The sequence below is a fragment of the Triturus cristatus genome, chromosome 12 (assembly GCF_964204655.1).
Source record: "Triturus cristatus chromosome 12, aTriCri1.1, whole genome shotgun sequence".
NCBI lineage: Eukaryota > Metazoa > Chordata > Amphibia > Caudata > Salamandridae > Triturus > Triturus cristatus.
The window spans coordinates 813,500,636-813,516,506 of record NC_140595.1 but is presented as its reverse complement, the minus strand read 5'-3'; the positions used below and the strand labels follow the sequence as shown (position 1 = coordinate 813,516,506).

At 50.2% G+C, this 15,871-nt stretch overlaps 1 protein-coding gene across 1 annotated transcript in view; it reads right to left on the bottom strand.

The window, feature by feature from the left end:
- Positions 1-15,871, bottom strand: part of LOC146782954 (thialysine N-epsilon-acetyltransferase-like) — a 61,224-nt gene that overhangs the window by 31,947 nt on the left and 13,406 nt on the right. The window contains exon 2 of the mRNA XM_085639180.1: positions 5,098-5,149. Within this exon, the coding sequence (XP_085495306.1) occupies positions 5,098-5,149 (52 nt within the window). The remainder of the gene's footprint in view (positions 1-5,097; positions 5,150-15,871) is intronic.

Sequence of the window (15,871 nt, the reverse complement as noted above, 5' to 3'; positions counted from 1 at the left end):
ATAATGCCATTTAAGAGAACCGGGAGTCCTATTTTCTGTCTGCACGATTTACATCCAATGGTTCCCCTTCTTCACCTTGTATTGATCCTCTGGGTTCAGCAGCTACTGATTGTTTGTTTTCTGTAGAGGAATCATATAAAGTTGAAAGAAAATGCAGGTATGCCAAGATGAGTGTCTTCTTTTGTTCGTGGTTTTAAGGTTTGTCTCTCTTTCAGATTTCTTCCTGTGCACTCATTGCCTGTCAAGTTTCACCATATTTTAGTCCATTTTTTATCACTCTTCAGTTTAATCCTCTAGCTTTTTAGCTGAAATTGCCTTGCAAATTCTTGCTTCAGGCATTCAAAGGGTTATGCATCTAGTGGACACTCTTGGGAATATACTTATCCAGTCCATGCCCCCTTGTTGGTGTGTTCTTTTTTCCAGCGGCACCCTGATAATCCGGAAGATTAAACAAGCCTTTGCAATGCAATAGGTCTCGCATTTGTGAGATTTTGAGCTATTGGCATTGTAGATGACAATGCCTTTTATTTACGTGTTTAAAAAAACCTGCAGTAATAAAAGGCATTGTCATTTACAATGCCAATAGGTCAAAGTTTTGAAAATGCAAGACCTACTGCATTGCAAATGCTTGTTGTTTAATATTATTTGTTCCAATAATGAGGGGTTCCTAAAAGAGCTCTAGGTATGAAAGGATAAACCCCTTCGACGGTTAATCTTTTAAAAAAAGCAAAAGAAGCATTGTGCAACATGTGATCTTCCTCCTGACTAACCATGGGCGTAGTTCGCGTAGTAGCGCTACGCATGGCTACACAAAGTGCACTCCCACTACGCGAGATACGCGTAGCACAACGTGAACTGCGTAGTGCGCTGTTCGCGATGATTGCACAGTGCCGGATGCTTGTCCGCACTGTGCAATTATTGAAAATGGCATCTTGCACTGTGCGAGCTGTCGTTTTCTGCCGCTCGAGTAGATTTTTACGAGAGCGGCTGCTTTCTCAACGTGGACTGGTAGTTTCTCATCGCGAGCATACGCGACCACTCGCAATGAGAAACATGACCTCCCTGCATTGAGAATCACGCCGGGAGGTTTATTTTCCACGCTCGCGATCGCCAACTTGATGTTGCTGATCGCGAACGAGGAAAAAGTCTCGCCGGGATGTCATTTTGTTTACTCGCGGTCGTCAACTTAACGTTGAGGACCGCGAGCGAGCAAAAAATGCCAACTACGCTACGCGTTTTTGCACTGTGCTACGTGCAATTCGCGTAGCGCGAAGTAGCACAAACTATGCAAACTACGCGAGAGTAGCGTAGTTGTCCACCCAGGGTTACTCCTGACACACTGTAGTGTATATGTAAGCATGTAATAGTATGGATATGGACTGATATAGACGCAGCGGCACCCTGATAAGCCGGAAGCTTAAAAAAAGGAGCATATTTTACATCTCAGTACAGGACTTGCTCCTCTTCTCGCATCATGCAAGGATGAAACAGTGCATCTTTATTCATGCGTCCATCATAAGGTGGAAGGTTTTTTGTTGCTTCACCTCGCTGTCGGCGTCTTTGTAGTCCCGGACGCTTAGATGGGTGTTCTGCAAAAGTTGTGGAGCAGTGGGTGCTGAAAGTAGTTGGCAGACTGTACAGGTACGAGGGATGTCCAAACATGGGGTTCTTCTTCTTTCGTCTACCATTCCAGAGAAACGCCAATCTCCTGGAAGAGTTGGCCTAAGAACCCATATCTACGTGCCCATCCAATCAAATATTTTGCCTACCTCTTTTCCTGTGCTCTACTTTCCTGCCAACAGAAGGAGGCGTTGCACAGCATTCGTTTCCTGATTTTCCATCCTGTTTATGGTCTAGTCTGTTACATTTGTGTCCATTATTTTTGGGTCTCGTTTTCTGTAGTACGGGTCTTTAGGATTCTCTCTACTGGAGGCTCTTATGCTGGATTGTTGCTGAGCCCTCATTTTAGTGCCTTGCTTCTCCACCTCAACATCAACTGTCAGCTACAATCATGAACGCATGGATTGGCAAAGTAGTTTTATTCTGCCCTTTGTGGCTTGTGCCTCCTACCGGATACCCTCTCAAGGAGTCCTTGGCACCATTCACATGTATATTACGGTGCAGAGTGGCATCGAGGCTAGTAGGAGGAGTTGCCCTTTCCTTGGGTAATCAAGACGAAAACTAGAGCGACCTTGGCTGCATCGACTTCTAGACACTACTATTATTTTTAAGTCCATTGAATGAGAAGTGTGCGGTGCTGGTCTTCTGTCTCTTACGCTTCTTTGGCAGAGGAGGCGACGCAAACAATTATTACAGGAGTAATTGGGGAGGACCAGTGATCTGCCCTTCTCTGATAGCTTTTTATTACATACTGTGGCACTCGTGGGCAAGGCTACTGCTAGTACTTTCATTGATAAAGTCTTTCCCAATGTACCTCTCATTGTTACTCCTTATGAGGAACATCTCTCCATCAGATGTCAGTCCACATTTCACCAGTGCCAAGGTTTTGCAGACACGGAAAATCCATATGAAACCTACATGGGACGCGCCACAACCACTCTGCGAGTGCTACACTCTCGATGCGCTCTCCTGAAGAGCTGGTCATTCTTGATGTGCTCATAAAGCGATGATCAGATTATCCCTCTGACTGAGCACCTGATTTAGAGTCTGGTGGAAGGGTCACTCCATCACAATATAGGCGTCAAGCCTCTCTCCTCTTTGAGCCCATCTGAGCTCCTCCCAGTGAAGAACCCGGCTTCTCCACTCACTCTCTGCCGTCAACTGGAGACATAAAGCGTGTCTGCTCTAGAAGAAAGTGAAGGAACCATTTTGAATTGGTTCGAGGATAGCATATGTGGCATACACAAACCTTGTATAAGAACGAAGCATAAGAGAAGGACTGAAACTGCCAGTCATGGTTCCCAAGCTACTTACTGGCCAGTGAATGCAACACCCTACAGCGTGTTGGGGAAATATTCTGAGATCCAAGGCAAATTTCTTTGAGAGCCAGTTTCCCAAAGGACAGGGGACATCACCTTAGGGGAATCTACAGCAATCTGGTGCAGGAGCTGTGAATCTACTTGGAAGAGGATTCTGTCTGGCCAGGGGAAAGAACTTTGCTGGTGCCTGCCTTAAGGATAATCCCAGCCATGACTGGCAAAAGTGGAGCTGCTCAGAGGAAGAGGGCGGAGCTAATCATCTGGGTGAAATTGCACCTAGAATTATAGAAAAGACAGTGGTGGATTCTGCTGCTCTAGTATGACCCCCTCCCCCCCCCCCCAATCGGGGCTGAGAGTGAGTGGCGTGGCCACTGGATAAAGACCAAAATGGCACCAATGAGAGGATGCACTTATACAAGAATCCATCACCTGGTAACAACCGTGCCAGAGAGCCCCTGGGAGCTGCCACACTGCTACGGTGCTGTCGATGACCAGCAACCCCCGGCATAATGCCCAGGTATTCACAGAGCGGGCTCTAGAATCAGCTATAGGTAAAGTTCCTCTTCAAACTTCTCCGGGTGGTGGTGCTCCTAATTTTGGTGAGTCTGAGAAGCACTGTGGCCGTTCCCGTGCTGTTCCACAGCTTGTCTGGAAGACCGGATGTGTCCTGGAGATGGTGGGGGTCAGACAGAGCTGACCATGTACTGAATCCATCAGCTGCAGCCTAGTGTCTGAGGGGGCCCTTGCTGCTGCGACAGCAGGAGAACCCAGCTCCCTCACAATGCAAGACCTCAACACACTAGATTTGGGGTAAACCAACAATAATGCACATTACAGAGGCTGACCCTTGGGCCACTGAACTTGCAGAAAGATGCAGACCTCGCCTACCGCAAGCAGCACCTGTCTGGATTTCCATCTGTTCTGCATTCTTTCTTAAGTCCTAGATAATAGCATAGTTGTAGTATCCTTGACAACTGATGTTCTATATCCTTGTGTAGTGTTAGGTGATAGTAAAAGCAGTGGCTGGAAACTGCATTATTGGGTGGTGTTGGGTTCATTGCTGAATTCTGATCCTCTAACCACACTCCACTTCCCTGAGTAAGCCTTGGAGTGCACGCCTGGCTTCGCTGAGTGTCACATACTACAGGGTTGTACTTGTGGCTCATGTTTCATTGTCAGTCTAAGTCAGCCAGGCCCCAGGACATCAGTGGAAATCACAATGTACGTCAGAACCCTCAGCATGGTTCTCCCAGTGTAGTAGTGTACATAGGTAGAGTGTAGGTGTAGAATGTTCATAGTCAAGTGTTCTATTACAGCCTAGGTGCATTGCAGCGGCCAGTCTAACGTGTGGGCTATTATTCTTCACTGTTATTGGTGCCAGGGTGTTTATCCTCAACTTATGTTCTAAGTTCTATGGAGGGTTCTGGTCAGTTGTACTCCTTGCTCTTGGTGTGTGGACGCTCCAATAAAGCCTCTTTATAACCTACGCTTGTGGATTGTTTGTACTACCCCACCCAGTCACCCAGTTTGGCACAAGAGCGAGCCTACAAGGTGGGAGTAAAGAAGTCAACACATGAAAGTAACGCTTTCCTTGCTATGCTTGCAGGAGCGAGCCTCAAGTTAGGAGTAAAGAAGTCACCACATGAAAGTAACATATTCCTTGATATCCCTGCAGGAGTAAGCCTACAGGTAGGAGTAAAGAAGTCACCACATGAAAGTAACGCTTTCCTTGATATCCTTGCATGGGCGAGCCTACAAGGTAGGAGTAAAGAAGTCAACACATGAAAGTAACGCTTTCCTTGATATCCATGCAGGAGCGAGCCTACAAGGTAGGAGTAAAGAAGTCAACACATGAAAGTAACGCTTTCCTTGATATCCATGCAGGAGCGAGCCTACAAGGTAGGAGTAAAGAAGTCACCACATGAAAGTAACGCTTTCCTTTGTATCCGTGCAGGAGCAAGTCTACAAGGTAGGAGTAAAGAAGTCAATATATAAAAGTAACGCTTTCCTTGATATGCTAGCAGGAGCGAGTCTACAAGTTAGGAGTAAAGAAGTCACCTCATGAAAGTAACGCTTTCCTTGATATTCTTGCAGGAGCGAGCCTACAAGGTAAGAGTACAGAAGCCTTACATGCCCAAATTAAAAATAATGTACTCACTTTCTTCTGTCATTTTGATGTGGTCTGAAGCTTTTTCGTATTCTGCCAACTCCTGAAGGGAAGACAAAAATATAAAAATTCAATTTTAGGACATTTGGCATTCATTTCCAATTGTCATTGCTGGCATTCCTGAACACAGCTGTCCCAGTGTCGCTGCCAATGATTGAGAACTGATCTCCCGGCCACCGATGCACTTGTTTCAAGAACTTTTACTGACTGACTATATCTAGTGAGCTAGAAGGATATCTCATGGAGTTGATTTATTTATCATAGCAGTTCTATATTCCTTCATGCAGTGTGGACCAGTCCCCTTATGGATAATGAAAAAGCATAATATACACGTGAAAACAAGGAGAGACCCACAAGTTCTGCACCTGAATTGTTCAACAATATATACATTCCATATAAGTTGATCTAGACCATGGGTGCAAGAGTTCTGGGGTTGATATGCACAAGTTACTTATCTGAGGTAACTATCTTTCTAGTAGATAATCTATCCAACCACGGATTCCTCACCTTGTGAATATTCCCTAGGCGTCAGACTGGATCTGCAAACTAAAGCAGTGCTCCTGCACGCCAATAGGTGGAGTTGTGTGGCCCCGTGCTGACGTCGTTCTGCTCCGAAAGTGACAAGTGGCGCCACATATAAGCACCACCCATGCGCGCTGACCTCAGTTACTTTCTTAGGCTGTCCGATCCCTTAGACACAGAACCCATTAACAGATTGGCAAGACTAGTGTAGAGATTTCTAGATTGGGACTTTTTTTCATGGAAATGAGTCCAGTTCACCGAATGGGGAGGTGGGAGGGTCGGTGGGGAATCTGCGTTTAGATAGAGTGACCACCACAAAGATCGTTCCCGGAGGTAAGTTACTTGTTCTTCTGATGGATACTTCTAACTGCAGATTCCTCACCCTGTGAAAAGGTTCCAAAGCAGAACCTCCCCAGGTGGTGGGTCTGTGAACTATCTCAGATCAAAAAGTCCTGCAGGTTCGAGTGAGCAAAATGCCCCTCTCGATGAACCTGACTGTTGAGGCAGTAGTGTTTCATGAATGTATGAACCAATGCCCACAAAGCAGTGTGACAAATACACAAGACAGGTACTCTGCACGCTAGCGCAGTGGTAGCAGCATTAGCTCTGGTGGAATGAGCCCATAAGCCTTCTGGAGTTTACTTCGTCATTCACCGGTGCAAAGCAGATCTTTATACAGAGAACAATCCATCAGGAGACGGTCCTTTAGTGCACTGCCTTTTCCTTCTTTGCCCCAGAGAACCCCACAAAGAGCTGTTTGTCCACCCGATGGTCTTTGTTGCAATGGTTATAATCGCTTAGTGCCCTTTTAGATGGGGCAAAGAATGTCGGAAGCGTCATAGTCTGCCCGAAATGAAATGGCGTGACCACTATAGGCAGAAGGGAACCACGCGCCCTCAAGAACAACTTCTCTACGAAGAATGTTTTTTAACGTTGGTTGACAGAAGGCGCCAGCAGCTCGCTCACGCGCAGCTAAAGTAATGGCATTGAGAATGCAAGTTAACATCAGAAGCCTTAATGGAGAACTGTGCAGGGGCTGAAAAGAGATGCACATCAAAACAGTGAGAACTAAGTTCAAGTCTCTCTGTGGCAACACAGAGGGCGTTCCAGGCAACAAGTGTTGCAAGTGATTTAAAAAATCTCATCACAACAGATGATTTAAATAAGAAGGCTGATTCGGCAACCACAAAAAGCAGAAAGAGCTGACAAATAGCCTTTAACAGTGCCCAAAGCAAGTCCTTACTGGGTCTGGGACAAAACAAATGAAAAAACTTCAGACGGCTAAGCCTGTAGTGGGCCAATTTGACGGGTGCCATACGAAGTCACAAATGTGTCCTAACGACTGGCATACACTGTTTTTTTAGAGGAACGCTTCGCCACCGAGATGACATCAACAACCTCGAGAGCAAGGCCAACTGCTGCCACTCAATCTCCAAGCATGAAGCTGCAGACTGTGCAAGCCCAGGGGCAGGACTCAGCCCTGCTGCCACGCCAAAGGATCCTCCCGAAGTGGCAGCTTCATCGGAGGACAGATGCTCATGCCCTGGAGTTCTGGGTACCACACTCTCTTCGTCCAATCTGGAGGCTTTAGGATGGCTTGGCCGGTCATTCCCGTCTATGAGAGAGAGCGTCTTGGTAACTGCAATGTGCGAAACTGCAGAAATTGTGCATTTTTTATTGTTTGGAAAGAATTGAACCAGGATTCTCCCCACTGATGGGGGACACCCTGCCCCACTTCTGGGTGTAACTGCCATTGGTGGCCCTCTAAGCAGCGGAGTTTGTCTGCCTCTGCATTTAGAGATTCTGCCAAATGGTTCTCCACCAGAGAAACTCCCTGGCGGCCCAGCACTTCCAGAGTCGTAGAGCCTCCTGGCACAGGACCCAAGAATCAACTCTGCACAGTCTGTTGCGGTACCGCATGGTAGTGTTGTCTGTGAGCACCTGATCAGTCTTCACCCAATGGTGGGCAGGAAGGCCTTCAACACCAAGCGAATCGAGCTTCCGCTGCCTCTGCTCCCCACGCCTCCCAGATTGCCTTCCTAACACAGAAGTGATGCATCTGTGAGCCCTGTAAATTCTGGGAAGAGTAAGGAGAGGGGTCTCCACTGAACCAATAGCTGTCCAGCAGCCACCACTGCAGATCTTTTGCAGTCTCCAACAATCAGACAGATTCCCCAAATGCTGTGCTGTCTGCGACTTCAGGTCACACTGCAGAGCCCTCATATGCCTTCTGCTTCACCAGCAGCACGCAGGAGGTACACAACCCCAGCGGCCTTTGACTCATCCGTACTGAGGTCCAGGACAGAGGCTGAAACTTCAGGATCATAGCCCAAATGTCCTGGACTTTCCGCACCGGACGAAAGGCACAAAACTATACAGTATCCTAAATGGCCCTGATGGAAGTGAGCATCTGTAAAGGACTTTGGAATGTTGATAGTGAATACCAACGATAAGAAGAGGTTTGATGTCATCTGAAGGTGGCTGATGACTGCCTGGGGCAAGTCCGCCTTTAACAGCCAGTCTTCGGGGTAGGAGAAGATTGGTACCCAAACCTCAGAAGGTGTGCTGTGACCAGGAGGCCGAAAGGGAGCAATGCAAACTAAAAATGCACCTGACTGACGGTCAACCACAGGAAGTGCCTGTGGGCCTGCCCTGCAGGATGGGGATTTAGAAATAAGTGCATTGCAGGAAAAATGTCATGATCCAGTCTCCAGGGTTTAGGGCAGACAGGACCTGGGCTAGTGTGAGTGTCTTTAATGTGTCCTTCTGCAAGAAGGCATTGGAAGGGCACAGATCTAAAATAGGACGAAGACCTCTGTCCTTCTTCAGCACTAGGAAGTAGCTTGAGTAACACCCAGCTCCTACTGCTGATGCTGGAGACCTCTCTATTGCCTCTTTGGCCAAAAAGGCCTACTCTTCCTGCTGCAAGATGGACAGGTGGTCCTTCGTCAGCTGCCTTGACAGTGATGGAAAGTGCAGTGGGCGAAACAAAATGTGAGGGTGTACCCCAATGTACATTTTGGACGACCCACTTGTCTGAAGTGCAGACTGCTACCTTTGAAGGAAATATCGGATCCTGCCTACGACAGGTTGACTGTTTGCCAGAAAGGACACATTAAAGTGACTTTGAGATTGCAGCGATGGAGGAGTGGGGGACTGGGGTACACGTTGTCCCAAATGTCCTTGATTTTTGCAAACCGCAGCCTCGACCATGAAAGGTGGACATGTTGGGCTGGTCGCGGGGTCTAATGTTGGAAGTATTGGAAGCCCCTGTAGTAGCCCCAAAAGCTGATGGAACTATCTGGGTGGGGCACGCGGGCTCTAGGAACGAACTGTGGCCCTGGTTTCTTTACCATATTCGAAAAGGCCACAGCCATCCATTGGCATGCCCATCAGGAGGGGGGTTGGACCTCCCTGGAGAATTCCGTAGACCTCATCTAGGTGGTGCGGTTAGTGCCACCCTCATACCCATAGCCCAACCTAAGGAGTCAGTCCTGTCCAAGCCTGAGCAACTCACACATTTAGCTGCATCACAGCCAACCTTGGATAGCATGAGTCAAGGACTGCTGATAAGACGCGGGCCACTGTGTCCCAGTGGGCAAGAGGCAGCTGGCATTCACGGACCACAGACGAAGTCTCACGAGGGAAAGATGCGCGTGCCTAATGTCTCTATTTTGTTGGACTCCGAATCAGGCAGGGTGTGGGAAGGCGTTGGGATTGACCTTACTGGTGAACGCTTACACCACCAGACCTTTGGCCATGGTGGAGACAGAGCAGTGTATATATGTATATAAATTCAGCGGGCGGCTCGCAGATAAGTCCTGTAATCTAAATCAGCCCCATTGCGTAGTATGCTTACTTACGCCAATATATAAATCGGTCCCTAGATTGGTTCCCATCTCCGAATTGCTGCAGGAGAGGAGGGGTCTGCAAATGTGCTGAAGTTGAAGGGACTATATAATCTATGCATTCAGTGGCAGCTGCAGATGAGGGTAGAGTTAAGGTAAAGATGCTCTAAGCTGTGCTGCAAACAGAGAGGCCCTAACGTGCTCCTGGTTTCACTGGTTTTCATCACTTCTTTCCTTCGCCCGCCTCTCAAGAGTTTCATAACTTTAATTATGTGACCTGATTGTAGCATTTTCTGGTGGCTTCATAAGGTGCTTGCTGTCGCCTTGTCCTCGGCAGCGCTGCCTGATTTTTGTGAGCAATCTTTTAATAATACAAGTTTCAGACTCAACCCAAATACAGAACCTTTTTTTAGCCCGCTTCAATGAATCGTTCATGCTCTATTAACAAGTGTTCAGAATCCCACCGTGTGAAGAGCTCGGGCCAGAGAGGGCCAGAGAGGGCTGGGGGTGTGGGCTGCGCACAGGTGTAGGCACCTGTGATGGGGGCGAAGGCCAGAGAGGGCTGAGGGTGTGGGCTGCGCACAGGGGTAGGCACCTGTGATGGGGGCGAGGGCCAGAGAGGGCTGAGGGTGTGGGCTGCGCACAGGGGTAGGCACCTGTGATGGGGGCGAGGGCCAGAGAGGGCTGAGGGTGCGGGCTGCGCACAGGTGTAGGCACCTGTGATGGGGGCGAGGGCCAGAGAGGGCTGAGGGTGCGGGCTGCGCACAGGGGTAGGCACCTGTGATGGGGGCGAGGGCCAGAGAGGGCTGAGGGTGTGGGCTGCGCACAGGGGTAGGCACCTGTGATGGGGGCGAGGGCCAGAGAGGGCTGAGGGTGCGGGCTGCGCACAGGTGTAGGCACCTGTGATGGGGGCGAGGGCCAGAGAGGGCTGAGGGTGCGGGCTGCGCACAGGTGTAGGCACCTGTGATGGGGGCGAGGGCCAGAGAGGGCTGAGGGTGTGGGCTGCGCACAGGTGTAGGCACCTGTGATGGGGGCGAGGGCCAGAGAGGGCTGGGGGTGTGGGCTGCGCACAGGGGTAGGCACCTGTGATGGGGGCGAGTGCCAGAGAGGGCTGCGGGTGTGGGCTGCGCACAGGTGCAGGCACCGGTGATGGGGGCGAGGGCCAGAGAGGGCTGAGGGTGTGGGCTGCGCACAGATGTAGGCACCTGTGATGGGGGCGAGGGCCATAGAGGGCTGAGGGTGTGGGATGCGCACAGGTGTAGGCACCTGTGATGGGGGCGAGGGCCAGACAGGGCTGAGGGTGTGGGCTGTGCACAGGTGTAGGCACCTGTGATGGGGGCGAGGGCCAGAGAGGGCTGCGCACAGGTGTAGGCACCTGTGATGGTGGCGAGGAAAGGAGATATGGTTTTCTGATAACTCTGTGTGTATAAGTGAGGCATGCCTCATTTTACACTACATTTAGCATTGTTGCAACTCTACAGTTTTGGCTGTCTAGCCTTACTCCCTACTAGGTGTTAGAAAGGAGGGATGTGTGTTTATTTCGCTGCACCAGAGCTGCAGCACTGAATAAACACTGTTTGTGGTGTCCAAGACATGAGATCTGTGAGCCTGCCATGCACGCTTATGAAATGTTTACTTTTCTTCATCAGCTTACCTTGAACATGTGCTTGTGGCTCACACTGCCTGCTCGTACAATTCACGGTCAACATGACTTTCATGTAATGATTAGTGCCTGGCCATTCTGTGCTGCTCAGCTATAGGCCAACTCACTACAGAAACCCTCTTCACCACAATAGTGCCGCCTTCTCCCTTGAACAATTAATGTGTCCACCTATGCTTTAAATATTTACTTTCACTGGAAATGTTTGTGGCTTCCTTGTGGTATAAATAAATGTTCCTTTAAATGGTTATGGGTGATAGCAGCCTAACTAACAAGAAGGGAGGATTCCGAAGGTGACCAGATAACTCCATGTCATCGGGGACACCACGTTTCAGCCCTGAGATATCCAGTACAGATCAAGGTCTTCAGCTGGGCCAGTCCAGCGGAGATCACTTCCGATCCCAGAATTTTATTCAGACAGGTTTGTTGGGCAGCCTCGTTCAATCCAATCTAACTGCAACGTTTATCCTGACCTCCACCATCAACAGCTTTCAGCGCTTTACAAATAAACTTTAATCATTAACCTTGGAAGTTGGCCTTCTTTTCCCTGAAATTGCCATTGTTGGAAAGGCGTTCGCCGGAAGGGGGTTCGATACACGTCCTGCCCACCCCTTTGACCCACCTCTCCCAAATAAGCCGAACCAGGCGCGCACACCCTGAACTGCACTGTGAACAGAGGGACACCACACGTATTCTTTGTAGGACGATAAGTTCTTTTATCGATGATTTCAAGGGATCTTTATGACCCAAAAGGCGAATAGTACAGCAGTGGCACAACGTACCACAAGTCAGTCGTGGGGAATGGGGGTAGCGGGACAGTCTTTCAAGATAGTGTCTCTGCGAAATACCCTGCGGAAGCTCACAATCCTCGAGCCGGAGGGTGTCGTGTCTCTGGGCGATCTCTTCCCGAGTCGTCCTCAAGGGGAGCGCCGCGAGTCTCTCAGCAGGCACAGGTGGTCGGAGTTCAGGAGCCGCGATTCCGTCAGCAGGGCTCAGATGGTTCAATAGCTGGGGGCCGCGAGTCACTCAGCAGGCCTAGGTGGTTCAGTGTTCGGGAGCCGCGACCTAGTCCGCAGGGCTCAGATGGTTCAATAGCAAGAGGCCGCGAGTCACTCAGCAGGCCCAGGTGACTTCAGCGTTCAGGAGCCGCGACAGCGTCTGCAGGCTCAGATGGTTCCAGGTCTTCTCTGTCCTTGTTTCTCCGGCACCCCTTGTTATACTCCGCTGGTTCTTTGAAGTCCGGAGTGCTCGCAGAGGGGGGACTGGGTGACGGAGGGGGTTCGGCGGGATTTCCTGCCGCTCACTTCTTTGGTCTTTTCAGGTGGGCCTGGGAGGGACCCCAGACGCTCGGTAGGGGAGGCGCCTGCTCCCCAGGGGCCTGGTGGCCGATTGAGTCCTCCCGGGGAAGGCGACCCGAGGTGTGACTGGGCTGGCGCCTCTGGGTCTGTGTTGAGGCTCCCGCTTCCTTGGTTGGACATGCGTGGTAGGGTGGTGAGTTGGTCAGGCCTCTGGCCGGCCCGCGGATCGGGGGTGGCTGGGGCGGCCGGAGTCGGGGATGTCGTGTCTTGAGGGTGGTTGCAGGTTGGCTGGATGATGGAGAGGGCCACGCCGTGAGGCCGGTCTCACACGCGTCCCCCCCAGCTGAAAGGCGTGGAGAACTACCCATCCACTGGGGGGTTCTCCTCGCCGAAGCGGAAGAACCGGGACAGGCCGTCGGCGTTGGCATGATCCGTCCCGGGGCGATGTTCGACAGTGAAATCCATCCCTTGGAGGGAGATGGACCATCGTAGTAGCTTGGGGTTCTCCCCCCTCATCCGCATTAGCCATTGCAAGGGCCGGTGGTGTAGGAAGGTGGATATCTGACTATGGTTACCCCCAACTTTTTGCCTAGTGTCTAGCTGGTTTTTCGACTTAGTTGGCCTGAGATCCTGCCATTCAGGGTCTCAGGCTGTCTGCTCTCTCTGTAAAATGGACTCCATGTACCCTAGGTACATAACCAATTGGTAAGGATCACCTTATTGGACCCTGTACAGTGTACCCTAGGTACCCAGGGCATAGGTGTACCCTAGGCCTCCCAGGGGCTGCAGCATGTATTATGCCACCCGTGGTCTGGCCTTCCAATCAGACACAACTGGCTGGTCACTCAGCTGGGGCAAGGTCGTGTAATCACCCCTTGCTTAGGTGTAGTATTCCTATACCTACCTTATATATAGACACATGTGTACCTATCAGTCACTCCTATGGCAGGCCTTAACAATCCTGGAGGCAGAGTGCTTGGTAACATGTGAGATGGTGCTCTAGCATGAGCTGAGCCTGTCTGCAGCTTTCGGAACCATGTCCTTATAGCTGTTCTATGATATAGCCTACCATATACTCTTAAAGTGCCTTATAATCTTAAACGGTTATGGTAACTATGGTTTGGCTTTATCAAAACATGTCGTGTAAGGTGTCTAACACTTTGGAATAATACCCCCATACCATTTCTGGTGATGAGGATATTATTCCCCCCTTCTAGAGGGAGAGACATGTTAAAATCCTACTTTGCTGTTTAACTCTAACCAAAGCCTCAGCATCACAAAATGGATGCTGCTGCCACAGACACAAGTCTGACCTCCTGCTGCTGGGAGTGATCCCAGCCAGGGAGGCCTGGACAATAGGTTTCCTGCTTGGGGAGGTGCTAGCACCTCCCCAGACAGCCTTTAGTGTATTGGGGCAGGGTGGGCTGAAAGGAATGAGACATGCCTGGGGCACACAAGGTGTTCCTTGCATAGTCCAGTTCAAACCGGCGCTGGGGCACTCCAGCCCCAGCTCTGGCGCGAAACTGGACAAAGGGAAGTGGGTGTAACCACCCCCTCCCAGGTCCCACCCATAAGGCGTGACCTAGCAGGTATCCCAGCCCCCCAGATTAGTATAAGAGTGGGAGTTGGGCCTCAAGACTTTAGATTATCCTGAACCTGCAAAACTGAACAGAAACTCTGGACCTTCGACATTCGACGAAAAAAGAAGACTGAAGAATCTCCCTTGTAGCCAAGGAGTGGCTACCCTGTGCAAACAGGCACCATCAAGAGACTACCCTTTGCTTTGCGAAACGTTCGACGAGGAACCGACTGCAGAGCCTGACCAGAGCCTTGATTTCCAGACTCCTCCGACCCTCATCCACATCTGCAGCAGAGCTGAGATCCGTGGAGGCGACGAGCGACGTGGGACCGGCTACCTGGGAAAAGTGGCTAGTAACTTACAGCGCAGCTTCTGAGGTACCCTCGAAGTTGTGCACCGGGGATTGAGAAGCCCCAACCCCAAGCACCAACTGCAACGAAGATCAGCCTCCCACACTCCACGAGTCCTGCGTGGGGCCCTTCAGCATTTTCCTGCTTGCCGCGTCTGTCCGGTTGCTTGCCCGCTGGCTAGTGGCCTCTGTGACGACGCTCCCTGAAATCTTCTGCGCTGGTTTGGCTCCTCCAGACTGGCTCCCGCTTCTCTGCAAAGAAGCAGCACCCCAGACCTTCCTGGTCTGCACCAGAAGCAAGTCCCTTGTTCTTCGTGGGTTCCGCTTGCCAAGGCTTGGTGAGTCCTAGTCCAACTTCGACGCCGCCGACAGCAAGAGCCTTCGTGGGACAGCTCGCCTCCTGGTCCTGGTCGTCCTCGACTCTTCCTGGTCCTCCTGGCTGCAGCGACAAGCTTCACCTTCACCTGCAACTCTTCACGACATCGCCTGGTTCCTTCCTGGTTCCACGTGGTCACTGGCTAGTGACCTTGACTCTGTCCCCTCTGCTTGCAGGTTTCTTCTCTTCTTGATCCCAGCCTTGGGATCCACCGGACACTCTCCCCTGACTGCCTGTCAGCATCTTTCTTCAGGCATCCATAGGAGTCGACGACGAAAACGACGCATCTTCACCCCTATGCACCCGCAGCCTGTGGGCTAGGTAACTTGGGTACTCCGGTGCTCATCAGGATAGTGACTATCCTAGTGTCTAGTTTTCAAGTCTCAACTTCCTAGCTACTCCGGAAGTGTCCTAAATCTATCTATTTCTAAACTGTAACATTGCTATTGACTTTTACGCATTACGCGTGAGTGTTTCCACTCTGCACACGAATCCCGTGGGCCTCCCACTTCCTAACTAACGCTAGTGTAGTGTAGCCCCAGCGATTCCCTAGGCCTAGGCCTATTCTATTTCCGTGACAGTGGTTCTTATACCACTTATTTAGTATATGGTTTGCGTGGCCCCTAGGGCCTAACTGTATTACTTACCTGTGTGACTTACTGTATGCATTAATAAGACTGTGTTGTACTTACCTCTAAACTCATAAAGAGTGCTGAGGGTTTGCTTAGAATAAATACACTTTATTTTATATATATATCTGTTGTGGTGTCCTTTCATTTGGTATTCAAGGGATTATATATGGTATCACAGCTGGCTTCACATGCCATTCAGAGTTTAGCCTAAGACTGCTCTTGTCCATGCTACCACTAGGATAGCTGGTCTATAAGGTTGACTTTACAACCAATCACCATAAGGGTATTTGGACTGATATAAGGTGTACACTATAACTAGTGACATCATACATCAGGCCAACTTCTCACAGGTGGTCCGTCTGTACTCGAAAATGGGTTCCGAACAAGTAGGGCCGCAGTTTCTTGAGGGCCCAGACTACGGCAAAGGCCTCTCGCTCTATAGTACTCCAACGCTGCTCTCTCGGCAGCAGCCTTCGGCTGATGAAAGCTATGGGCTGATCA